This window comes from Pararge aegeria, chromosome Z (genome assembly GCF_905163445.1).
Source record: "Pararge aegeria chromosome Z, ilParAegt1.1, whole genome shotgun sequence".
NCBI lineage: Eukaryota > Metazoa > Arthropoda > Insecta > Lepidoptera > Nymphalidae > Pararge > Pararge aegeria.
In genome coordinates, this window is record NC_053208.1 from 3,896,829 (window position 1) to 3,923,617 (window position 26,789).

Genomic DNA, 26,789 nt, shown 5'->3' on the forward strand with positions numbered 1-26,789 from the left:
TCGGAAGGCAGATTCTACCGAGAAGAAGCCGGCAAGAAACTCAGCAGTTGCTCTTTTCCAACATCAAAAATTTACATTTTATATTTTAACATTCATGTTTCTATCTTGTGAGAGATGAAAGCGGAGCCGGATGCTTCCAAGCAACCTTGTCATTAAGAAACTCATCAATTGTATAATAACCTCGCTGTAATAAATGTGTTTTAACACATTCTTTAAACTTATGGATTGGTAGGTCCAAAATTACCTTAGGAATCATATTATAAAAGCGTATACTCAATCCCACAAATGACTTCTGCACCTTTCGCAGACGATATGCAGATGTCACTAATTTATGACCATTTCTTGTAAGTCGACTGTTTATATCCACTTTTTGTTTATAAAGACTAATATGTTGTCTTACAAATACTATATTGTTATAAATGTATTGTGAGGCTACCGTAAGTATACCAATTTCTTTAAATTTTTCACGGAGGGATTCACGTGATTTAAGTTTATATATGGTCAATATATAAACTTAAATCACGTGAATCCAAGTACAGCTCTTTTCTGCAATATGAATATAGTTTCAATATCAGCAGCTTTGCCCCATAATAAGATCCCGTAAGACATCACACTATGAAAGTACGCGAAGTAAACAAGTCTTGCTGTTTCTACGTCAGTAATCTGTATAATTTTCCTCACGGCGTAGGCAGCCGAGCTTAGTTTACCTGCTAGTGTATCTATATGGGTACCCCATTGAAGCTTACAATCCAAGGTCATGCCCAGAAAAACTGTGGAATCTTCCATTTTTAGTGATTCTCCATTTATTATTATATTTTTATTAACTTTCTTTACATTTGGTAAAATAAATTCCACATACTTAGTTTTTTTTGCATTTAAAAGTAAATTATTGACAGTAAACCAGTGCGACACATGCAACATAGCACGGCTTACATCGTCAGAGTTGTCTCTACCTCTATCAGTTTTAAAAATTAGAGATGTATCATCAGCAAACAGTACAATGTCACAGGTTTCACTGACATGGTGTGGTAGATCATTTATATACACCAAAAATAGAAAGGGACCCAAGATTGAACCCTGTGGGACACCCATTGACGTAGCCGACCCCTGCGACTTAATGTCTTTTATGCAAACCCTTTGGGTTCTGTCACTGAGATAAGAGGCAACCAAATTTAGTGCAACGTTTTTGATACCATAATGGGCTAGTTTAAGAAGCAAGGTTTTATGATCGACACAATCGAATGCTTTGGATAGATCACAAAAAACACCAATGGCATTCTGCGAACGTTCCCAGGCATCGTACACATGTTTTAAAAGTTTAGCGCCTGCATCCGTGGTTACGACCTTTAGTAAAACCGTACTGCTCCGGATGTAGTAAGTTATTTACATTGAAGTGATTCAAAAGTTGATTTAATATAATTTTTTCAAAGACCTTACTAAGAGCTGGTAAGATTGAAATGGGTCTGTAATTGTTAATGTCGTTTTTATTGCCAGATTTAAATAGAGGTATAAGTTTACTATGTTTCATTAAATTTGGAAAAGTACCTCTATCAACACATTCATTAAAAAGTATGGCTAAGTAAGGGGCAATAACGTCTATAATGTTAGATATTACCATTACAGACATACCCCATAAATCACCGGTTTTTTTCTGTTTCAACAACTTAAAATTCTTTATTATATCATATGCAGATATATGTTTAAAATTAAATAAAACGTTGCACTCATCAACGTTGTTCCTCAATAAACTCTGAGCTGCAGTAGGTGAAGAATTAAGTGAATCAGTCAACAAAATAGGAACACTCTGAAAAAAGTTTTCAAAGGTACTTGCAACCTCACTGTCAGCGGTAACTTTATTATCATTAATAATTAATTCAAAGTTTACGTTGCGAGATTTAGCTTTCCCAGTTTCATTATTAACAATTTTCCAGGTTGTTTGTACTTTGTTATCCGATTTTATGATTTGATCCTTAAAGTATAGCGACTTAGCATGAAAGCAAACGTTCTTAAACGTTTTAGAGTACATTTTTACGTGTTGTAGGAAAGCTGGAGTATGGTTATATTGTTTTTCACTATAGAGCTCATACAAATTATCTCTACTTTTGTATATGCCAATAGTTGCCCAATCGCTAAACTTTATTTTTTTATTGAAATCTATATGTTTGAAATTGAATATTTTGTTAAATTCATTTTCTATGATATTAAAGAGCGTACCATAAATGCTGTCAGGATGACCGTTCTTAAAGACAAGGGCAGGAATTTTGGATGATATTTCACCTTTGAATCGCGTCAATTTGCTCTTAGTTATCGGCCTACACTTGACGATATGTTTATCTTTGTTTATATTATTCAAAACAGTAATTTGTTGGCCACAATGATCTGATCTTAAGTTGGTTATTATCGATTTACCTAAGATATCACAGTTGAGAAAAATATTATCTAAACACGATGCTGAGGTTGCTGTGATTCTAGTAGGTTCACTAAAAGCATAATTTAAATTAAAACATTTAAATAAGTTTAGCAACCTAGTCGTAGTTGCATTACTAAGTAAAATATCAACATTAAAATCCCCGCATACTATTGCTTTTTTTTGTGGATACAGACAATCGCTTAAGCACATCTTCCATTACATCCTCAAAAAGGCTAAAATCACCTGAGGGGGGACGATATACACACACTATTATAAATCGCTCCAGCTCCACACAAGATAGTTCTACAGTGTGTTCAACAGAAAGACTAACTATGTCTTTTCGCTCCTTACAAGTTATATTATTGTGTACAAAAATTAAGGACCCACCATGAATTGCAGTCCTTCTGAAGAACACACTTGACATTTTGAAATTCCTTAAGATAACTGCTGGATGTGCACCAGTGAGCCAATGCTCAGTAATACACAGAATGTGTATATTGAGTTTTTCCACAAACAGTTCTATTTCAATTTCTTTGCCGGTTAAGCTCTGTATATTTTGATGTACAATGTTCATATTGGAGAGCTTCTCCGTTGTCTGGCTATCTAGTTTAAATAATTATAAGAAATTTTCTTAGTACTTGAACAAGTACTTGGGTCATTATCAGAAATATTGGTACCTAAAGTACAATTTGTAAAGTTGTCAATAGACTTAGTTACAACACTTGTAACTGTATCATTTAAATTGTAAGCTAGCTAAGCTTCATAGGTGATCCCATTATAATTTGGTGAGGATTTATTAAAGGAATCCTGGAGAAATCGAGGGAACTCTTCAAATATTATGGGAACATACAAAAAGTAATTGTATTTTTTAAAGGAACTCGTGCACTTTACTTCGAAATATTGGCAAGTGGAACTGATGATGAAGACTACGGATGGCCACTAGATCAATACAATAATTAGTATTACACGGGCTGCGCTTTGATATTTTCTTTTTTATTTCCACAGATCAACCTCCTTCGTGCCTTTTACATGGAATATGTTTCAACAACATTAGTTACGCAATGTCATGGCACTGCTGAGTGCGTCTGTCTGTGGATTGACAAAACTTTTAAGTATTTGTGAGAACCTTGCCAGCAATCATGGCTTATACTATAACGTTAAGAAAAGCGAATGCATGGTTTTTGAGGCCAAAGGAAAAGCACTGCCTGCCAGTGTACCTGCCATCAAAATGTACGGTATACCGTTAAAGAGAGTGACACAGTTTAAATACCTGGGGCATGTGATATCCTTTGACCTCAAAGATGTTGCAGATATAGAGAGAGAGCGCAGAGCATTGTCTGTGAGGGCCAAATGATCGCGCGCAGGTTTGCTCGTTGTATAGTTCCTGTTAAAGTCACTCTTTTCAGACCATACTGTACATCCTTTTACACGAGCAGCCTGTGGATTAATTACACGCATAAACAGTACAGTGCCCAGCCCTCCGCGTACAGTACAATAATGCGTTCAGGATGCTGATGGGATTGCCTCGGTCTTGCAGCGCGTCAGGGATGTTTCCCGAAGCGCATATAGATTGTTTCTACACGATCATGCGAAAATGGTGTACATCCTTGGTGCGCAGGGTTCTGGCTAGTTCCAGCGGCCTTCTGAGGGTACTTGCTCGCAGGACTGATGGTCAGTACCTGTGCCATTGCTGCATGGTACACGTGCTTTCCAATGGGCATGCTCGAAGGGTTTTATATAAACTATTTCCTTAGGCTAAGTTTACTAACAGTTATTTACTAACCATTTATGATCCAAGTCGGTCGAAATAAATGAATTTTATTTTATTTTATTTTTTATTTTTTTTACAAGACAATTTTTCTTGTTTATTCCTTTTACAGATAAAAGGAATACTTAAACAAGAGTTGAATTTTTAGGATTATGACAAAGAACTCCTTTTCCAAATGACTAGGCGTAAACATTGTAATTAATCAATTAGAGTTCCGATGACCGCCCTGGCATCAGTCACCCGCCCTTCAGTAGCATCCAAATAGCAGACGTCGGCGTATTCAAATAGTGGAAGCACTAAATATTGGGCCAACATAATTTTGGTGTGAAACTGAAGAAAATTCTGTAGCCTCCTAAATGAATGAACAACATAGTGCATACGTTTACTTACCTGGTTTATATGAGCTTACCAAGTTAAATTACTGTCGATTATAAGTAATAGGTTTTCTGAAGTGCAAGAATACGCGATAGTTACACCGTTATAAGAAATCGGAGGCAAGTCAATAAAAGTCATGCGGTGAAATTTACCCACACCTTAGGACTTCAGAAATCTCTATCTTCCAGTAGTAGAAGAGTTATCAATTGAAGAGTAGACTTTGTGCATTTATATGAACAAAATTACGACAGCGTAAATGCGAAGTAAAATTTTAGTTTACTTTACAATCAAGGGAGAAGCTGTCGTCTGAAGATAGATTGCTCGTGACACTTTGGAACTCATCAGAGGAAGAGCATCAAAAACATTCATCATCATAGATTCTCAATATATGGCTGCTAACATAGTATGATGCTAAATCAAAGAAAAGTAAAACTAATAATAAATAAATAAATATAAATAAATAAATAAATATACTACGACAATACACACATCGCCATCTAGCCCCAAAGTAAGCGTAGCTTGTGTTATGGGTACTAAGATAGCTGTTGAATATTTTTATGAATATAATACATAAATACTTATTATATACATATAAACACCCAGACACTGAAAAACATTCATGCTCATCACACAAACATTTTCCAGTTGTGGGAATCGAACCCACGGCCTTGGACTCAGAAAGCAGTGTCGCAGAAATAAGTAAAGATATATGTATATATTTAAAAATTCTTTTTGTGTGGGTGCTATATTTGAAAACGTGTAATATGCATGTTGTTAGTGCTCTTAATAAATAAATAAAACAAACAAATAAAAAAACAATTTACCCAAATTCACTGGCACACTTAGAAGGAGATCATCAAGGAAAACAATAATACTATTAATTACAACTGACACAACATACTTGCTGCTTCAATTCGTAACGCAACATGTAAGAATTATCAGTGTTTATATCCTCATTGGAAAACATGCTGAACACTGCTTGACAATATAATTAAATAAAAATAACTGATAGATGACAGGTGATTCGCGACACAGTGACACTGAAAATTATTTAAAAAACAATGTCAGAGTAAACTGTATTTATAAAAGTGGTTAAAAAAAAATAAAATTATACTTTTAATAATTAAAATACCGTTAATGACATAGTCAACACAAAAAAAAAAGGATGCTATAGCGCAAGGCGATAACCCGGCTAAGTTAAGACAAAACTTCTTGACAATCACAGGCAAAAACTTCACTTAGCTAATGTTTTAACATTACGATGCGTTCTTTTATCTGCTGTTCCTGTGAAGATTGAACATATTTAATTCTCAGCAAGTCAAACTGACATGGAAACGATTTACGCCCGAGTTTTATCTGGCAACGCTATAATGATGGTGCGCCATCATCAGTCCAGGAACTTCTCATGCCGCCTTAAGTGTTTTCTGGCAGATATGAATACATCTTGCCTCGGCTTCGTCAGAAACTCAGAAATCGTAATACCTGAACCTTTAAGAGCCGTGTTTGAATTCAACACAGCATATCTGCTCTGTAAACCAGTAAAAAAGACAAGTACGGGCCTGGGCTTACCTATCTTCGTGCCTAAACGATGACAAACATCAACAAACATGTGATCAATACTGGTTAACTTCAATTGTTCTCTAAGTATTGAGTTGTCTTCAGGGATGCCATGAAATAGAAGAATCTTTTCTGCGGGAGTCTGCTTCATGGTTGTCAAACCCCAGAAGAAGAAGTTTTGATTGCTGTTGCAGCATTGATAGAGAATTGCATGCCACCAGGGGCCAATGGAGCAAGATCATTAAAATGGTTCACGTTACCTGTGGGTTTTGCTCCAGATTGTTGTGTTAGTGCTTTGTTAAAAAGGTTCATTCTCTCTTCAACCATTTCTGCAATGTCATCCTCGGCTTTTGATTGCTGACTGTGTAAATCCATTATTATTGTTATTTGATGATGAAAGTGAGGGGAAACAACTGTGCCAGATGATGCAGGTAAATATTAAAGCATTTAGAAGTAAAATAAGTGTTTAATTACTCTAAAAATCTTGCTAAATTCTATTACAAATGAAATTGAATGGCAAGTCAGTCTTTTTATTATTATTAAACTACAAGTTTGCCTTTGTCTGCACTCTCACTTGATGATGCTGTCCAAGATGGTAGTGAGCAAACCTATTAGGGAGTATGGCAGTTATATTTAACCCCCTAATTGGTTTCTACGTGGCATCGTACCGTGAAGTGAGGTCGAGCCTACCCAATACCCTACCTACGCTATCACCGCTTCCAGATACGTTCTTAACTAGATATTTAAAAGTGTAAATATAATTAAAACATTAGAATAGAACATATAATCACCATTTTTTTATAGACAGTGGCGTCCATTACGAATACCTACATACTAATGTCTTCCTAAATTTGGTTGGTTTATCTCACGGCGACGGAACTTAAACAAAATATTTCACCGCATTCACTCAGTACTAATCAGACTCAGTAAATGGATTCAACTTTGAAGGTGAATTTAGTGTACGCCTGTTTTAGCTTCTATAACTAACAGAGCAGTTGACATTTGGCTGTTATTACTTAGATAATTGCAAACTACCTACTAAAAAGTGTGAATTTAGTTTTCACAAAATAAAACCGATTTTATTAAATCACTTAAAGCAGGAAATTAATATTTCTTGCTTTTGAGTTCTTAGTTGTTTTAATATTTCTTAATCTAATTAAATATTTCTTGCTTTTTATTACGAGGTACCTACTTCCCCTGATAAAATCTTTACGTTAGGTAGCTGATTTATTGAGGAAGGTTGAAGAATAAGTATGCAGCTGTACCCCGCATCACTTTGTTAACGCGAGTGAAGCCACGTGGCACAGCAAGTATGCACTGGTGTTTCTATTTTTCGGATCTCAAAAACCGGCAACACATATCATCAGGACAATGTTATGAGTTTGCATTATAATTATTTAGTAATGAGTTTGGGTATTATCATTAATTTTGTTTAATAATGATGTAGATATGTATTTAAGAACACATAAACTTGAGTTAACTCAACTCTTTTGTAGGTTTTTTTTTGTAGGTAACAGAATTAAGAACATACAGAATTCTCATTCAGTTATTATTGCATGCAGTGCATTGTGTCCAAAAACAGACGTCGCGAGCACTTCACACCAGCGGGATGTTGCTAGCTCACAAAATTTTCCCGTTCCCGAAAGTTTCCGTTTAGAACATTAAGAGGTATAATTTCTGTCAACTGCTAAATTCATGAAGTAACTAACCGTCTGTTCGAGTCCAAAGTGGAGTGGTTTTTGATGCTTCAATGTTAGTCGTGTGCACGGATTCTTAATTCTGTGGTAGGTAAAGGTTAACCACTTATTTAAAACACGTCCGTTTGTAAGATAAGTAATTCGGAGGTGAAACACTTAGGTGACGTGTTCAGTTTCGAGGGTCAATGCTCCTAATAATTCTCTCCTTTGACAGAGTAAGTTTTGCCCAGCCGTGGGACATTAATGGGTTTAAAATGTGTTGTTTTCTAGCCAACCCGTTACCGGCCCATCATGCAGCCCACGTGCGGATTGGTAGATTTCACACGCTCTTGAGAACGTTATGGAGGCTGTAATTTGCAGGCATGTAGGTTTTCCTTCACAGTAAAAGCAAGTGATATTTTATATCGTAAATTAAAACGCACATAACTCCGAAAACATAGAGTCGCTTGTTTAGATTTAGACTTACTAAATAAGTTTAATCCGGGGATATTATTCGGTACACCCCGAAGAGAAACCGAAGCGTTACCACAGAATTTCTATGTATAACAATAGAAAAATAATTAATAGCGACGCATCTTGGGATTTGGAGCAGGACCACTGACATTTAACACTGTAAGTATGATAATTATATTCCACATTTACTTTCTGTACCGTTAACATTATTATATATAGTTTTAGAATTATTTATTTTACCATATAGCATTTCATTTTATTTTATATATGTACTGTTTTTGTAATTATTAATATGTATGTATATTCTACCAGTTCCTCATAATGGTTGCCTGGAAGAAGTCACTATAAGTGACAAGGCCGCCTTGGTTTGGCCGCCATTTTTTTTTTCTTGTGTGAAATAAAGTATTTTGATTTTGATTGACTGTGGACAGAAACAACAAACGAGTCGCTGGTTGCAAACCGCCCCAGATCGTGAGTGATCCCTAAAACATAGGAAGAAAATACCTTTGTTTAGGTGAACATCCATTTGGTTGTCATCATCATCATATAGCTGGATATAGTCTTTTGAAGGGAGTTCCAAAATACTCCTCTTTTTTCACTATTCAACCATTAATGTTGTATTCATTAAATCAATATATTTCTGTGGGTCTTAAACTCTTAAAGAATCACGTCAATCTGTTATCCGTGAAAGGAGGAAAAACCGACAAACACACATTAGCAATTATAATATTAAATGTATGACGTATGAAGATAATTAATAATTTATTTATACACAAGCGGCCGCCCGCGACTCTTTTCCGCTTATAATTTCTAAGAGACGAAATTTGATCAGGAAAAAACTGTCGTGTCGTTTTCCCCACTTACCTACTATAAGTTATATTTATAATAACCTTAACCTCTACTCTAAAGACTGTTTTTAAAAAAACATGTTTCATACGATTTTTTATTTGTCTTTTTAGTAAATTTTTATAGAAACCTAGGTTTAATATAAACTAGATACCTTTGTAACATCAGGAAGGATCTACCCCCTGTAACACAGGTTTACCTTCCCCAGAGATAAAGTAGTGTCGAAGTGGTTAAGTCGTGGTGAACACTTTCCTGAGACTGAAGGGTTCATGATTGCTATACTAGACCAAATAATTGAAACTCGCAACTACCAGAGATTCGAACCTTTGTCTACGGACCGAAACTACAACTGTTATTCTGGCGGCGGTATATCCACCAACCTAAGGCTCGAGGACATAGGTGTTCTAAAGAGGCTGGGGCAGAGTATCTTGCATAAGCGTAGGATGTTGGTTCAGGGAGGCGGCAGATGAGTATCTAGGCGCTAGGTAGATAATTCGAACGAACACGATGGTTTTTAAGAAGTCCACTTTAAAATTATGAAAATGCAAACAAAAGATCTTCCCCAAGTGCCCGGCGTTCCTGAGAGTACTTCTGATGATGGTAGGGAGATGCTTGAAAGGGTCAGAGGAGAGAAGAATCTCCGGCGCTCTTTAACCCTCAAACAACTCGTTGCGGACCTATTGGACCCCGTTAATAATCGAACCGAAAGGAACAACGAAAAGAAAATGGGCGCAAGCACTATACTACTAGACACTACAAAATAATATTTTAAATCCAAGAAACACGTTTATTTGCAAGTTGCAAGAATGTTCGTATATTATCAATATTTTAGTAAACAATACAGTCAGTTTAGAGGACATAACATTCTACTATAATTAATAGTGTGCAAATTTGATTGAGAAGCGGTGATAGCGCAGTGGGTAGGCGCTCGACTTTACTTTCAGGGGGCCGAGTTCTAATCCAAGCACGCACCGTCAACTTTGCTAAGTTATGTGCTTTTTAAGTAATTAAAATATTACCTGCTTCGACGATGAAGGAAATCATCGTGAAGAAACCTGTATGACTGTGAGTTTTACATACTCAAAGGCATGTGGAGTCCACCAATCTGCACTGGGCCTGCGTGGTATACTACGGTCTTAACCCCTTCTCATTGTGGGGGGAGACCCGTGCGCTGTAGTGGGCCGGTAATAGGTCATGATGACTGTAGAGAGGTTAATTTTAAATTGGCAAAATAACTAAAAATAAAATAAATAATCAACTTTAATTAAAAGTTAAATTAGATTAAAATAAACACTACAATAAAAACAACACTATGAGTTGTTTGAATGAAATTAAAAATGACAATAAATTAAGTAATTAATTAGATAAATAAATAGATATTCTAAGATATAAGACTATTTGAGAATAGGAAGTAATTACCATAAAGACAGAACCAAAATATGTATCTATCAAAATAAATTAATTAAGTTACACAGGCTCTGATAAGCAGACGGACAGCCGCTTTAGCTAATTATCAAACAAACAAAGTATTTACGCAATGTTCACTTAAGCAAATTAAAATGATTAGGTTTTAGACCGTTTTTCATTGTTATCTCAGCAGGGTGGTGTTTTTGCGGAGAGATAAATATCGTCGAGGCAGAAATCGTATAAATGGATGGGGAGGCTAAGGCGCTGTTATATTAATTTCGTCAGTTAATCCGGATCTCTTGCAAAGACTGTTGGCTTTACCAGTCTCGCTCTTTATCATAATATTTTCCAATGTTGGCTTTCCTAATAATCGTTATCCTGTTAATATTGACTTACATTATCGGCACAGTTATCAAGCCAAAGAACTATCCGCCCGGTGAGTAGCGAATACTGTTTTTATAATATTTTGTATCCTTAATTATCCTTATATACTGCTTTTGTAAATCCAAAAATGTTTTTTAGAGTGCAAGAAAGGTATTTTTGTTATTTTATTCACATAAATTAACGCAAAATTAACACTAATAAATGCTTAAGCGATTGTCGGTTATTTCATTTGTTTTAATGCGAAAATACTGGAACTTCTGGCCGAATTTGAAAAACCTCTAATCGGGTTGAATGGGGGATAATAAAATTATAAAAAGTTTGTAACATTTCATAATATGCACGAAAATTGGATTTGAAAAATCTTTTTGCATTAGATAGCCCTCGAGGAAGGTTATAGTTTATTCAACATCACAATATAAACCCTTAGAAGCCGGGCAAACGTAGTGAGAAGCACGGGCGGGCGATGCCACGCGGTGGGTTTGGGTTTGTATTGTGTAGAATAGCGGATTTATTACTTATCATAAGTTATACGCGGAAGAAATCGCAAGGAACCGCTTACATCATTATTCCCAATTTTACTGATCGAAGTTTAAGTAAACTGGAAAATGTTTGTGCGATGAACATGAATGTTTGTCGTTTATCTTCTGTATATTATAAGTGCTAATGTATATTATGCATAAAATTATTCAGCATCTTAGTATCCATAAAAAAAAAAATTGTTTATTTCGTTTCTTAGTAGTAAATGCAATGTGTTGTAGATACCTCCTAGTAAGCATCAAAATACTTGTGTGTGGAGGCCTCACTCTTTCATAGCAAAAAAAGACATGATAAAAAAAAACAATTGTGTAGTTTGTCTTGGTGTGTATAGTGTGTTTATGTGTGTATAATACAAGCTACGCTTATTTTTGGGCTATATGGCGATATGTGTATTGTCGAAGTATATTTATTTATTATTTAACTCTTGCATTCATGCATTCTAGAAGTCCTTGAGCAAATTTAACATTGTTAATAGCTGTTGCCCGCGTTCTTCGTCTGCGTATTTTTACCATTTTTACTCATCCGTTTGATTTCCTGAGATAAAAATTAAATTCAAAATTAATTCATTTCAAATACCAGCCCAGTTTATTTGAAACTTTTGAAACGTCAAGTCAGTCTGTTTGTAGTGACTCTACCACCGGTTCGGAAGGCAGATTCCGCCGAGAAGAGCCGGCAACAAACTCAGCAGATCGCTCTTTTTCAACATCATTTTACAAGCAGCCTTGTCGTCAAGAAATTCATCAATCGTATAGTAACCACGATTTATGAAATGTGTTTGAACACATTGCTTAAACATATGCATTAGCAGGTCAAAAATTACCCTGGGAATCATATTATAAAAGCATATACTCAATCCCACAAATTACTTATGTACCTTTCGCAAACGATATGCAGTTGTCACTTTACCTATAACCATTTCGAGTCAGGCGCTTGTTTATATCCACTTTTCGATTATAAAGCCTGTGTTACTCTCCGTCCTTTCACCTAACCCTGTGCCAAAAATCAAGTTGATTGGCCGTTTGGTTAAGGCATGAACAAACAAACAAAGAAACACTCTCGCATTTTTAATATTAGTGAGGATAAAAGTGTTTTTACCTTTATTCGAGGAAATATCAGCATACATTTGTAATAAAAAAATTGAAACAACCTTAATACTCCGTGAGTAATACATATGTATACTTAGTATATGTTTATTACATATTTTATCGTCATCATCGACAGCCCATTACAGTCCACTGTTGGATCAAAGGCCTCTCCCAACGGGAGGGTTTGCCAATAATTACCACGCTGGGCAGTTATATTAGCACAGAGGGCGGTGCCGCCCGTGCTACGTTATATTCCCTGAGTCGCCTCGTACGACATAATGTTCTCAAAGGTATGTGGAGTCCAACAATCCGCACTGGCGGGGCTTTAACCCCTTCTCACTGTGGGGGAGACCCGTGCCCTGTAGTGGGCCGGTAATGGGTCGATATGATGACTCAGAACCTTAACTAAAGCAATCGACGCCCGATAAGTATCTACCTTTAATTGAAATGACGAGGGTAAGTCATGTACTTCCGCATTAACTTAAGAAAGCGAGGCGGTTTTTTAGGGTCCCTTACCAACACTGTAATAATGCACCCATATGTAGCAATGTATATTAGAATATAGTGGTCGCCTAGTGGTCGAAATTCAAACATAATTGTAAAGTGTGTAATGTAATGTGCATAAAAAAAATAGCATTCTGCACTACATCTTTATTTAAACTATAAATGTGGAAAACTTCATACTACTCCGTCCGCACGATTTGCGTAAAAACGGGTAAAAATTTTTTGTTTCACGTATGAATATATGGATTATAGCTAATGTGTTGGCATATTTTTCGGAGGTTAGAGCGCCAAGGCGGGTAACCTCTACGTGTGACTGAATTACGTGGGTTAGGAACACGTTAGATGTCTCTAACTTAGACAGTTTTGACGTCGTCCTATTTTCTGAATTTTCTCTCTGAATTTGAAATTTGTCTGTGTTTCCAAATTGCTCAGTTATTATTTTACTAAATCACTACTATTATTATTATTTTGTGTTATTAAATTAAAAAATATCTATCTATTCTATTAAAAAATATCTATATATAATATCATAATATTATAATTAAATTAAAAATATCTATTTTTTTTATTCAGGTTAACGCTGAATAAAAAAAAAAATTAAACTTCTATTATTAACTACTTTTTACCAAGATACCTACGGAACCTTTTCTTCTCGAGTTCGACTCGCACTTGCTTTCATTTTATCAAACGAGGTTATTAATGAAGCAATTATTATCGTACACAACTTTGTAGGTTTTCTTGAAATACAAGAGCCTGCGAAAGGATATTTGTTGACTCTGTTTATCCTGGTTACAGCACATAGCCTTGTGAATTGCGGACCATAAGATAAAGTTGCAAAATATATGAAATTATTGGCATTACATCGCGGGTGATTGCCTCATCTGATGACGGCTGGCTCATTTTTGCGAAAATATCTGAATGGCTGTTCAACGCGGAAATGACCTTTACAGTATTTAGTTCAGTTATAAGTTTTATTGTAGTATTATCAATGTCAAGAAGCGGTTATAGTCCAGCGGGTAGGACCTGGACTTTATTTTCGGGGGGGCAAAGTTCGAATCCCACCTCTGATTTATCTAAGTTAGGTGCGTTATAAGAAATTAAATTCAATATCACTTGCTTCAACGGTGAAGGAAAACCGTTGAAGCAAGGAAACCTGCATACCTAAGAGTTCTCCATAATGTTCTCAAAGGTGTGTGAAGTCCACCAATCCGCAATGGGCCAGCGTGGTGGACTACAGCCTTAACCCCTTCTCATTGTGGGAGGAGACCTTTGCCCATTAGTGGGCCAGTAATGTTTTGATTTGATGATGATGATGATAATCAAAAAATATATACATATATATGTATATATGTTAGAGGAAAATATTTCGTCCCACATAAATGGCATGATTATTTTAAAATTTTAAAATAAAAAATAATATTCAGCAACAATAATACATACAATAATGTAACATGTTAACAATGTAAATGTATGAACGCTTCATAAGTGCCTGTGATAAGGTCTACATGAATTAAACATTTTAAAAACTTTTTTTTTGAAAGTTGAGCCTACTTAATTAGATTAGCGTGGTTCTAATGCTCCATGATACGGAACCCTTCTTATGTGATTCCAATTCCAATAACTACTTAACCGATTTATTTATTTATATATTCATGAAACTTTGTAGTTTGTACACATATTCTTGGAAGTATTAGAAGTGATATAGGATAAATGGGCCCAAGAGAGTCATTAAGGGATAAATTTAAAGAAGTTAAAATAATGTCGGTGCATAGTCAGTACATATATGAAAATTTAATTTAAGTCCATAAAAATATATCAAAATTTAAAAAGATAATGCACTGTAACAATATAAATATTAGAAGCAAAAATAAACTCGTTGTGCAGTTTACTAGGCTACACAATATTGCAAATTCATTCAAGGGCAATTGTATATTATTTTATAACAAATTACCAAATGAAATCTTTGAGATGTCTCTCAATAAGTTCAAAGTTTATAAAAAAACGTAAGCTTACAGAAAAATCCTATTATAATATTAAGGATTATTTAAACGATAAAAAAGCTTGGGTGTGAATTGCTCTAGCTTCATAGCTTAATATAAATTTACTGGAAGATGGTGATAACAAAATAATAAATTTACCCGACTAAGTTGTTGTGGGCTCTTCTTAGACCAGGGCGCGTTTGGAACCCTCGTATCTTTAGATTTAAGTTGGCGAACGAAGTTATCACCATCCCGTTACAATTATGTAAACAAATATGTATGAACGCTTCATAAGTGCCTGTGATAGGCCTACATGAATAAAGAAATTTAGAATTTTTTTTTTGATTTTTTTTTTTTCCCGACATTAAGCTCGGTTCCTTTGGGAGAGGGGATGAGTGTTTGACGATTTTACACCATAACTCCGACAAATTATAACCGATTTAAATAATTATTTTTTTACTATAGAGTTAAATGACTATAGAGTTAAATATGTGTTTAATTTTGGCCAAAGTGTGGTTGGAGATAGAGGACAGAACTCCTCAGCGCACAGCAGCAAAGTCCTCATTTAAGACCCTAACGTCTATCGGTTCTCCGAGCTATGCGCCCTGCCCATTGACAATTCAGCTTCGCGACTCGCTGAGCTATGTCGGTAACTCTAGTTCCTCCACGGATCTCCTCATTTCCGATTTGATCACGTAGAGATACTCCAGTCTCCAGCATAGCTCTCTCCATCGCCCGCTAAGGACTCTGAGTCATAGCCTCAATAAATTCAAAATTCATTTATTTCAAGTAGGCCTACTTTATAAGCACTTTTGAAACGTCAATGCTTGTAGATAGTGCATACATAACAATATTAAAAAATAAAAGTTAAAACATATACATACACCTTGTTAAAAAAAAAAAGGAAACTAAAAAATCATCCATATGTTTCTTTTCAAAGAGTTTATATATAAACCTTTATTTGTTATAATATTTTGTATTTTTTTCAGGTCCAACATGGTATCCATTTTTTGGTTGCAACGGTCTTATAAGCAGTAGAATGAGCAAGCACGGATCGCAATGGAAAGTATTATCAGAAATGGCAAAGGAGTACTCTACAAATATCCTCGGCTTAAAACTTGGCAGTGAATTGGTTGTTGTTGTGTACGGACAGAAGAACATACGGCTTATTTCAACTGAGAAAGAATTCGATGCTCGTCCCGACAGCTTCTTTTTGAGACTTAGAACTTTAGGAAAACGTACAGGTAGTGGCTCTATTTGACAAACTATAATAGGATGGCCAAGTTTATGAACTCCTAGTCTGAAACTAATTTACGTAACTCAAACTTAACCTAGTCACGTAATCTTTGTATCTAAAGATAGCGGGGGATGATTCAGTTCAGTGGAATGGGTGGCCACCGACTACGCTTATTTATTAAATAAAAGAACTTTATTATTAAATCAGGGATTGAAAAATCTGTTTACTTGTCTGTATGTTCGTGTGACTTCAAAGTACTTTTGAGGTATAAGTTCAAATATCTTCATCATATGAACCAGGCCGTTGTTGGTCTTGTGCCGCTTATTTCCAGCGGCCTTCAGCGACTCGTTTAATATCTTCTTCCCACAACTTCTCAGGGCTCGTCTTAAGGCTCAAACTTATACCTATCGACCCACGATTGCGACATATTGGTTCCGAACCTTGGAGCTTGCATTTGACTTTTCAACTTGACAACTCTGTCTATTGCGCACCTAGTCAGATAATTAATTATTGTTGGAATTGATTTAATATGTAACTATCGATTTCAGGTATAACATTTGTCGATGGACCGCTATGGCGGGAGCACAGACCTTTTGCATTGAAGCATTTGAGGAACTGCGGTTTCGGAAAGCCCATAATGGATGTCGAAATTCAGGAACAGCTAAGCAATTTATTGATTCGTCTGGAGAAATGCAACGGAAATCCCGTAAACATTAAAAACTATATCGCCATGGCATTGCTAAACCTATTATGGAAGTACATAGCGGGTATGACAGAACGGTGTACCTTTTAATAAGACCAATGCCCAATTAATCGTAGACTCATTTCATGCTTAACTAAAGCCCTCTCTCAAAGGAAGGGTTATCCCGTAATCAACACGTTGGGCAAACTTGTGGGGATCGCCCGTTCTCCGTTATATTCTCTTGCTAGCCTCGTACCCTGCTGGAAGAGTTTTCAACTTTTTTCTGTTCTGCCGTGTTCTCGTGTTCGCTTTTTTCTTATGCACAGCTCTGTTTTCTCTGGCGAAATGTTTTGTTACTTAAATATTCATGCATATTGCTCTCAGGTGAGCAAATAGGAGAGGAAAAGTTGAAACAACTGCTACACTACATGAGTGCGCGCGTGAAAGCTTTCACAATGGCCGGCGGGTATCTGAACCAGTGGCCTTGGCTGAGATTCATCTTACCCAAATGGAGTGGTTATTCAATTATAATGCAACTGAATAACCAGATGCTAGATATCATCCAGGTATGTGCTGAGTCCTCAGTAAAAGTTAGAAATCTTCAAAATGAAATAAGCAAAAAAGTGTACCGATATTTTTAAATTAAATGATAATATGACGTTTTGCTAAACTCTATCGTATGGATTGAGAACTCCCTGGGGCAACGGTGAACGGCCCGGGTTCGAATTCTGTTAAGGGCAATTTGGGAATTTATAATTTCTGTATTTTCTCTGGTCTGGTCTGGTGGGAGGCTTACGACACAGACGTGCTGATAAGCGATTTTGTGTTCAATGTAGCGTAGAAACTGATAAGGGTTATAGGTTTAATATTACTGCCATACTACCTAACAGGTTAACCAGCTACCATCTTAGACTGCATCATCACTTACCACCAGGTGAGATTGCAGTCACGGGCTAATTTGGGCTAAAGCATCGAATATCGGTCTCGAAATTAACAAACTTCAGGTGTAAACAGTTAGCGCTCTTACAAGTGGCTAGCAGCTCAAGCCAAAAGGAGGGTGTCGGCTACTTCAAAGACTCGGTTTCGAGCCGCAGTGTTTTTAGGTTTTCCGCTATTTAATTATTGTTATCATATTAAACCATTTCCGGCAACTACAGGGCATGGGTCTCCTCCCGCAATGAGAATGGGTTAAGGCCGTAGTCCACCACGCTGGCCCAGTGCGAATTGGTGGACTCCACACACCTTTGAGAACATTATGGAGAACTCTCAGGCATGCAGGTTTCCTCACGATTTTTTCCTTCACCGTTAAAGCAAGTGATATTTTAAATTTTAATAACTTAAAGCGCGCCTAAATTAGTCGAGAACCTGAGCTATCACCGCCTCAATTGTTTCCTTCTTTCTTTCTTTTATATAAAAGATAAGTATCATTGCCGGAAAAGAAATTGTGTTAAATTTCTGTTCTTTTTTAGGATTCCATAACAAAACACAAGAACAACGCCGTTGAAGGAAATGATTTTATGTATTCATTCCTAAAAGAAATGTACGGCAATAATCATCTTTACACGGGTTAGTACAGAAATATTATTTTGTATTACTCATGCGGGGAAAGTAGTATCTTGACGCTCGCTGTTGCGGTTTGCCCATTTGCTTTCCAAAGAACCGTTTGCCCATTTTAAAATTTGAGTGCGACAATTTTATTTGTCGCACGCAAATTATTCTTGGCACACGCAAATTGAGGTTGACGCGTCTGACAGTTTAATTTAATAAATAAAATTGTAATTAAATTAAAATTAGTTTAAAAATTAAAATTAATACAAAATAGTATGTGCGACTAGTGCGACGTTGTCGATTACCCACTCAAGCGAGTGACCGCACTCGCTTCTCTCGTGCGTTCAACTTCGCTTTCGTGGGCAATCGACAACTTGTCGTACTTGTTGCACAATATACTATAATATATTTCTTTTACTTTCCAGAAATAATAACCAAGTATTTATACATTTCAATAGCTCGCTTAATATTTTGAGAGATATAACTATTTCTAGTGGGTAGTTATTGACACGTCCTTAAATAAATCTTTTAGTACCTATTTTACTGTTAAAACTTTTATACCGAAAGCCAATTTTTGACGATCTCCCTGGCGCAACGGGGAGCGCCGTGAGTTTAAGTAGGAAGTCGCGGGTTCGATTCCCGGTAGGCGCATTTTAGGAACTTAAAATTTCTGAATTATCTCTGGTCTGGTCTGGTGCGAGGCTTCGGACGTGGCTAGTTACCACCATACCGACAAAGACGTGCCGCTAAGCGATTTTGTGTTCCGGTGCAGTGTCGCGTAGAAACCTATTAGGGGTATAACTATCATTCACCCTAACAGGTTATCCCGCTACCATCTTAGACTGCATCATCACTTACCACCAGGTGAGAGTGCAGTCAAGGGCTAACTTGTAGTGGAATAAAAAAATAATATATTAATATATATATATACATAAATATAAATAAATATTCTTGTATTATACATAGAAGTTATAAAAACACAAAAATATAAACGTTGAACCGAATTGACTGAATACCGTAATACTGTTGAAGGTAAAAATATGACCCTGTAAAAATATGAAATCAAAAAAAGCATTTTTATTTTTCCATACAAACTAATTAAATTCTCATTCTCCATTCATTCTAAGTGTTTACTTAAGACAAACCTACAACAGAAGACTGACATGTACCCTACAACAAACCTATTGAAGATAAAAGACTGACACGCGCATAGTACCTACGCTACGCGACGTTTAACTAACAAAGTGACATAAGTCATTTGATTTTAATTTTGGCTGTGATGTTAGGGCTGTAACTGATTTAATTTAATAAAAAAACATGGCAGTGCTTATATATAATAAATAAGTATGTAAGGTAAGTCTCGGAGACAGTAAATAATGTACCTCTGAAGCACGTGAATTAATTTATTTATTTATTAAGAGCACTAACAACATGCAATTAATTACACGTTTTTTAAACATAGCACACACAAAAACATGGACTGATATGCACGTCAATGACAAGCATTGACAAAGCGTCATGTATACACATGACAAAAAGAAAATTATATTAAGTAATATTTCTTTCAAAGTAATATTTTTTTTCATTTACACTTTGTATATTTCTTTTCAGAAGATCAACTTATAGGCATATGTCTAGACATCATCATAGCCGGATCGAATACTGGCAGTAGTACGATGGATTTCGCAATCATCATGCTCCTTCGTTATCCAGAAATACAAGAAAAAGTATATGAGGAGATAAAACACGTCTTGGGCGACAAATTGCCTAGTTGGCCTGATGGCGGAAGGTATTCCAATCATCGTTATAAAACATAAGTTTTTTTTTAGTTTTTTCAAACTATTAATTAATAATTGTACTACAGCGCCATCTAGACCCAAATGTAAAAAACCTATGGGGTTACCAACAGGTGGCGTTCGCGTACCTAACAGCTCCACAGAAAACATTAAGCTACCAGATGGTAGAGGGCGTTAGCTGTTAATTTTTAATGGGCTGTTTTAAATAATTATTAAAACTTGCATTTCGAAAGACACTCTGATTGGGCACTCAGCTTAGCAGCACCCGCGTAGGGACTGTTATGGTAGTTAGGTCTTAGTATAGATTCCTGAGCGGGTAATGGGGCTCTTACCGTCCACATTAATAATTTGGAAAATAATAACAGTTACTTAAGAGTTATCACGGAATTGATAATAGATTAGATCAAATAACAGTTAAAAAATAAACAAGCTGTTATCAATAAACCAAACTAAAAAGTAAAAAATAAATAATAGTTTAAAAAAAAATATATTTAAAAACACGCTTTCTATAGAAAACCGAACTAAAAAATAGAAAATAAATTTAAATAAATTTAAATTAAGAATAGTGTTAAAAAATTCATTAAATTTAAATTAACAATAGTGTGAATAAAAAAAATATATTTTATTTTAAAAAAAGCGTGGGGTGCTTTTTAATATTTTATCAAAATGAAAATCACTCTACTCATATCTTTTTACCCACGCTTTTTTTTACAATAAAATATTTTTTTTTAAATATCATACGCAGCTAAGAAAGAGCGCCTTTCTTAAAAAAATAGCATATTCGTCATAAACAATGATTGCTCACAATTTTGAATTCGAATCTTAGTTAATTTTTCGTCACGAAGATGAACATTGGTTAAATTTGACTCTTATTGGCTTAAACGGGATCACGGGGTCTAATGAATCGATTAACCAACTTTTTCCAGACTCGTCTACACAACGGCCTTTATCTACGAAGTTCATAGATACTGTACAATAGCCCCGTTTGCTGGCGGAAGAAGAGCGTTAGCCGACGTCAAAGTGGACGGTTTCGTGATTCCGAAAGGCGCCACTGTCCTCGTCTCTTTAGGGGACTTACATATAGATTCGGATATATGGGTCGAGCCGGATAAGTTCATGCCAGAAAGATTTATTGACGAAAGCGGCGAATTGAAGACGACCACGAATTTGTATGCATTTGGCATAGGTAAGTGCAATAAATAATATTAATAAATAAATATACTACTGCAACCCACACATCGCCATCTAACCCGAAAGTAAGCGTAGCTTGTATTATGGGTACTAAGTTGATGAATATTTTTATTAATAACTAGCGGACCCCAGCGCCATCTGTCGGGCTGATTTGTGAATCTAAACCATCCAGGGTGCCAACCCAAACGCATACCAAAAAATTCATTCAAATCAGTCCAGCCGTTTAGGAGGAGTTCAGTGACATACACACGCACACAAGAATTATATATATAAAGATATGCATCATCATCATCATCTTCACATCGACCCATTAGCGGCCCACTACAGGACACGGGTCTCCTCCCACAAGAAAGGGTTAAGGCCGTAGTCCACCACGCTGGCCCGGTGCGGATTGCTGGACTCCACACACACTTGAGAACATGATCTTTCAGGATGAGGGCTTCATGTGGTTGAAGCAAGTTATATTTTAATTACTTAAAACGCTAAGAAAAGTTAGTTCGAACTCGGCCCCCGGAAAGTGAAGTCGAGCTCCTACTCCTCCTACCCAATAATGAACAACAAAATTGGGGGGTAGAATCACTACAAACAGACAGACTTGACGTTTCAAAAGTGCTTATATTAGGCCTACTTGAAATAAATGAATTTTGAATTTTGAATTTTGAATTTTTTACCCAATGCGTTCTTACATTAAAATATACATAAATACTTATAAACACCCAGACACCGAAAAACATTCATGTTCATTACACAAACATTTTCCAGTTGTGGAAATCGAACTCAGGGTCACTGCGCACTGCACCAATCGGCCTGAATATAACGTAGTTATGTGCGCTTTTATACACTACTTTAGCTGAAGTCATGCAATAGGTAGCTTCTGCACACAACTCGCTTGATAATGCCCTATTGCCAGACCTCTAAGATCGAATAGTAATGACTATATTGGTTTAGCGGCATTGCAATATTCCACTGAAATCCATTACCCATAAGTGTTGTATTTGAATTAAATTTTTATCATTCTAATACTGAGAATTTCTCTCCTACACATGATGGCGTCCTCTCTTGCAATGGATTTATGGACGCCCGAGACGGTCTTTATGACCGTAAAATATACTTCAAAGTTCACAGTTTACACCGATCGTACTCGTGTTGTTGTAATGTTTTTTAAATATTTATTCACAACTTTTCTTGTTTTGCAGGTCGCAGACGGTGTCTAGGCGAACCACTTGCCAAAGCTTTCGTATTTATAACGCTGGTGGGGATCCTTCAGAAGTACAAAATAGTATGTAACGGCCAGCCACCTTGTTCAGAACCAATAATAGGCATACTAGCAGAACCAAGACACTTTACCGCAAAGTATGTGAAGAGACTATCATGAATATTAGAATAGTCAGACCAATGTTATCATGTTAATGAGAAAGTAAAGCGACCTGCCACCAACCAGATCGGATTTGCTTCAGTATCGATTTTAGAAGGCCCTCTAAAGAAAGGAAAATTTAATGTGATTCTTGTATGTAATTTAATATAATTAATATTAAACTAGATAGACTAATAAATCGATTAAAAATAACCTAACACAACCCCCCCCCCCCCCCCAATTTTGTTGTTCATTATTGTTTTTGTATTCGTGAAAAACTTAGCATGTATAAAGTCAATTAACTATTCGACTTCCTTTACCAATAAAGCTGAAACGGTGTGGAACACCTGATTATATATTTAGATAGTTAATATGTTTCGTTCTATTTTATTATATATCATCCAGGATGTAGTTCTAAGTGTGTATTATAGGTTTCTCCCGCCTCTCATTTTCCGTTCGCAATGGTAGCTCGGAATCAATAAACGTGATAAGGACGCCTTTGGCTTAAGTTATTTTTATTTTGTCCTGCACTTTTTATCCGTTCTCATGCAACAAAGTTATTTATATAATTAAATATTGATGGCTGACTGGCCCAGTGGAAAGCGACACGGCATTCTGAGGTAAAGGCCGTGGGTTCGATTCCCACAGCTGGAAAACTTTTTGACTTTGACTTTTTTTGAGCGATGGCCATGAATATTTTTCAGTGTCTGGATGTTTGTCTGTATATTATAAGTATTTATGTATATTATTCATAAAAATATTCATCAGTCACCTCAGTACCAATATCACAAGCTACGCTTACTTTGGGGCTTGATGGCGATGTGTGTATTGTCATAGTATATTTATTTATTATTTGAATACATGTGGCATAAGACTCGCATTACCTACAATAGACAATAGTGGGGTGTGACCTCATCCGGCGTACCCGGTTAGGAAGCCAATGAGGCACATAGATCAGTCCATAAGCAGGAACACTAGGACAGTTGGAGAAATCTAATTGGACGCTTCGAACGGAGCTTTGCAATACAGCCTCCGCCTAACTGAATTCCGATGTAGACACGGACTCTCAGACGAAGTCTTTCAGACGGAATATAATATATACCCAAGAATTTCAAAAACTTCGATAACGTGAGTTAGGATATTAACTTGTAACTACAAAATATTGAGAAACGCCACTATTTTCTTTACGTATTGTTGTAGGAATATTGTATTTCACTGTATAAAGAAGTACTGTAGTTATTAATTAAATTTGTAAATTGAACATGCTCATGACGTCAGAGACCGGGGCACCAGAGACCAAGGGTCACGCTTCGTTCGCTTTATGAAACTCTATATGAACTGGATAAGGTCTATATTCAGTTTATCAAATTATAATGTAACATTTACGCGAGCATGCTAGAAGTTTAACTCCATCTAGAGTGCGTTGTTCGGTAGAAATCACGGGTTCTCTCCCAAAACCAACTCCTTCATAGTTAAGCTCTCGCTGGGAAGTGGGCGGTATGTTTGCGGCCGGAGTCCAAATATATTTTATCTTCTACTAAATGAATAATATTCTCTGATCTATACATCGATTTAATAAATTCGAATTTACAAACATCACTTTTGTTTTTCTGCGAAATGTTGCTAATAACACTAGATAAGGTACGAGTAGTTAGAGCTATATAATTAAACGTTTTGTATATAAAAAAAAAAAAACTATAAAAACTTTTACTTTTACTTTTTTTTTACTTATATAACTTCTACCTGAGAATTTCGATATAACATTTACAGAGAAGATATTCCCCCCACTACAAGGCACGGGTCTCCTCCCACAATGAGAAGGGTTAAAGCCGCAGTCCACCACGCTGGCCAAGTGCGAATTGGTGGACTACTGCCATGTTATGCGATGATTTTTCCTATTGTGAAAGGTGACCCCTGTAGAGGGCCAATAATGGATGATGATAATAAAGATATTAACTAGCGGTTGCCTCCGTCTTCGTCTGCGTACAACTCCCAACACGTAAAATTTTCCGAATTTTCTTTGATATTGTCTAGTGGGAGGCTTCAACCGTGGCTAGTATACGACTGTTAGTAACGACATAATACCAGGCCGCCTATTCGCTTGATGCAGTGGCGTGCACAAGGTTTTCAACCGGGGTATGCATAAAGCAGGAACATGGCATTAAATGGAAAATTTCTCCTACCATAGTAGTTATATAAAATAATTTGTGTAGGCAGTACTTTTGTGCATGAATGAAGTGCACGCCACTGGCTTCATGGAGATAAAGTCTTTGTAGATGGTGAATATAATAAAGCCTCCCACTTTAACAAATAAATGTATCCACATTCACACAATAGAAAAGCAAAATTCATTTATAACTCGATTATTTGTATTTCGAACATATTAAGCGCCATTAACGTAGCACGTGTATGCTCTTAATGTTCCGACATTACTGTTAACAAAGGGTGAGCGATTAAAATTATTGGCTTTTATCATTATGTGCAAATTGCGGTTCTCGCTATATGGATTTAATTATCGCCTGCTACTGAGTGAATTACCGCATTCATGTTTTATAAATAATATTATGTTATTGACGAATGTTAATATAATAAAAATTTACAAAAAAAAAAACCTTGTCTTTCGATATCGTCTCCGTTATGTTAATATGTTGTGTTTATATCGTACTAGCCGTTTCCAGCCCGCTTCGCTGGGCGAATTGAAAAAGGAAATAAATTACATTTTATGTTTCATTTTTATTTATTTTTTTCATATTTGTATTATTCTACTTTTTTTTATTTTTGTATGAACATAAATAGGCCCCGCGGATAGAACTGTAAGCATCGATATTGTTTAGACTTAGTCAAATTCCAAATTCCATCGATTTAGCCTGTATCTTTCATCCAGGTGATTTTTCTCACTAATATTCATTGTAACTTTCAATGTGCAATCATTATAACATTTCCGTGCCTTTCTTCCAAAAATTAATAATAATTGACATGAAGAAAAAAATTTGAAATGAGCATTGAAAGTTTAAGTTAAAGTCATTGCAAGTCTCATATGTGAAGTTGAAATCTGTCTAGGTTCAAGTGCGACGAATTTTCTGTTAACAAAAATTTTCTCCGTGACATCAATTTTTTATAGAAAATTAATTGTGCATGTTTTTTATGAATTCTATTGGAATAAGTAATAAATTTCTTTTCCACATCTCATGTGCTTGGAAAATGCATTCATTTTAATCTGTTACATTTCAGCGATCCCGCAATAAAAGAAATTCGTCGGTTATGTAGTCTGCAAAAGTAAAATGAATGTAAAATTCTTAGTCCGTTGATTGGATAGCTACATGTAAAGTTAAGTTTTTGAAACCTCTCAATGACTTTTTCTCCGCTGCCAAAAAGACGATTGTTGTAAGGAAATACACGAATATCCCTACATACACGAAGATCCCCACCAAATTTGGAGTCTGTGAAATTTCAGGTTAGAAATAAAAATTTAAGATTTTAACACCCACCCCCGCAATTCCTGTTGGAAGTAGACTTTATTGAAATCCATTTTGAGATGTTCTTTATGTGAATAATAAAAGATTCCTACCATATTTAGAATTTTTAGAAGCTATATTTCGAAATTGAAATTTTTTATTGTTAACACCCACCCCCGCGAACCTTATTGGAGGTGATTCATTGTAAAATCCGCTCGAAGATCATTCTTATATTACATATAGAATACTCTCACTAAATTTGGAGTCTATAGGAGCTATCGCTTGGAAATTGAAAATTTTCATTGTTAACGCCCCCGCAATCTTCTTTGGGGTGGGATATCGTAAAATTTGTTCATAAATCATTTTTACATCACTTATAGAAAATTCCTACAAAATTTGGAGCTTGTAGGAGCTTTAGCTGGAAAATTAAAAATATTAATTGTTAATACCCACCCCCGCAATGTGAGCTATCGTAAAATTCGTTCATAGCCTATTTCTACACCTCTTACAGAAGATTCCTACCA

The 26,789-nt window shown here is 35.8% G+C and overlaps 1 protein-coding gene across 2 annotated transcripts; it reads left to right on the plus strand.

Moving 5' to 3' along the window:
* Positions 1 to 5,785: 5,785 nt before the first annotated feature.
* LOC120636259 (probable cytochrome P450 305a1) lies at positions 5,786 to 22,883 on the plus strand. 2 transcript variants are annotated; one of them, XM_039907646.1, is made up of 8 exons: positions 5,786 to 6,541; positions 15,992 to 16,246; positions 16,788 to 17,006; positions 17,306 to 17,487; positions 18,391 to 18,487; positions 20,081 to 20,258; positions 21,192 to 21,451; positions 22,653 to 22,883. In XM_039907646.1, exons 2-8 carry the CDS (start codon positions 16,042 to 16,044, stop codon positions 22,829 to 22,831), a joined length of 1,320 nt encoding a protein of 439 aa, XP_039763580.1. In that variant the 5' UTR covers positions 5,786 to 6,541; positions 15,992 to 16,041; the 3' UTR covers positions 22,832 to 22,883. The 2 variants fall into 2 exon arrangements, with proteins under 2 accessions (XP_039763580.1, XP_039763581.1); XM_039907647.1 differs by lacking the exon at positions 5,786 to 6,541 and adding an exon at positions 7,865 to 7,894.
* Positions 22,884 to 26,789: the final 3,906 nt, after the last annotated feature.

What these genes read in the sequence shown, in the direction of transcription:
- LOC120636259 (XM_039907646.1), top strand. Translation starts at nt 16,042, where the DNA reads ATGAGCAAGCACGGATCGCAATGGAAAGTATTATCAGAAATGGCAAAG. An exon ending in ATTATGGAAGTACATAGCGG is followed by an intron (nt 17,007 to 17,305) that starts GTATGACAGAAC and finishes TATTGCTCTCAG; the next exon opens with GTGAGCAAATAGGAGAGGAA. An exon ending in TTTGTATGCATTTGGCATAG is followed by an intron (nt 21,452 to 22,652) that starts GTAAGTGCAATA and finishes CTTGTTTTGCAG; the next exon opens with GTCGCAGACGGTGTCTAGGC.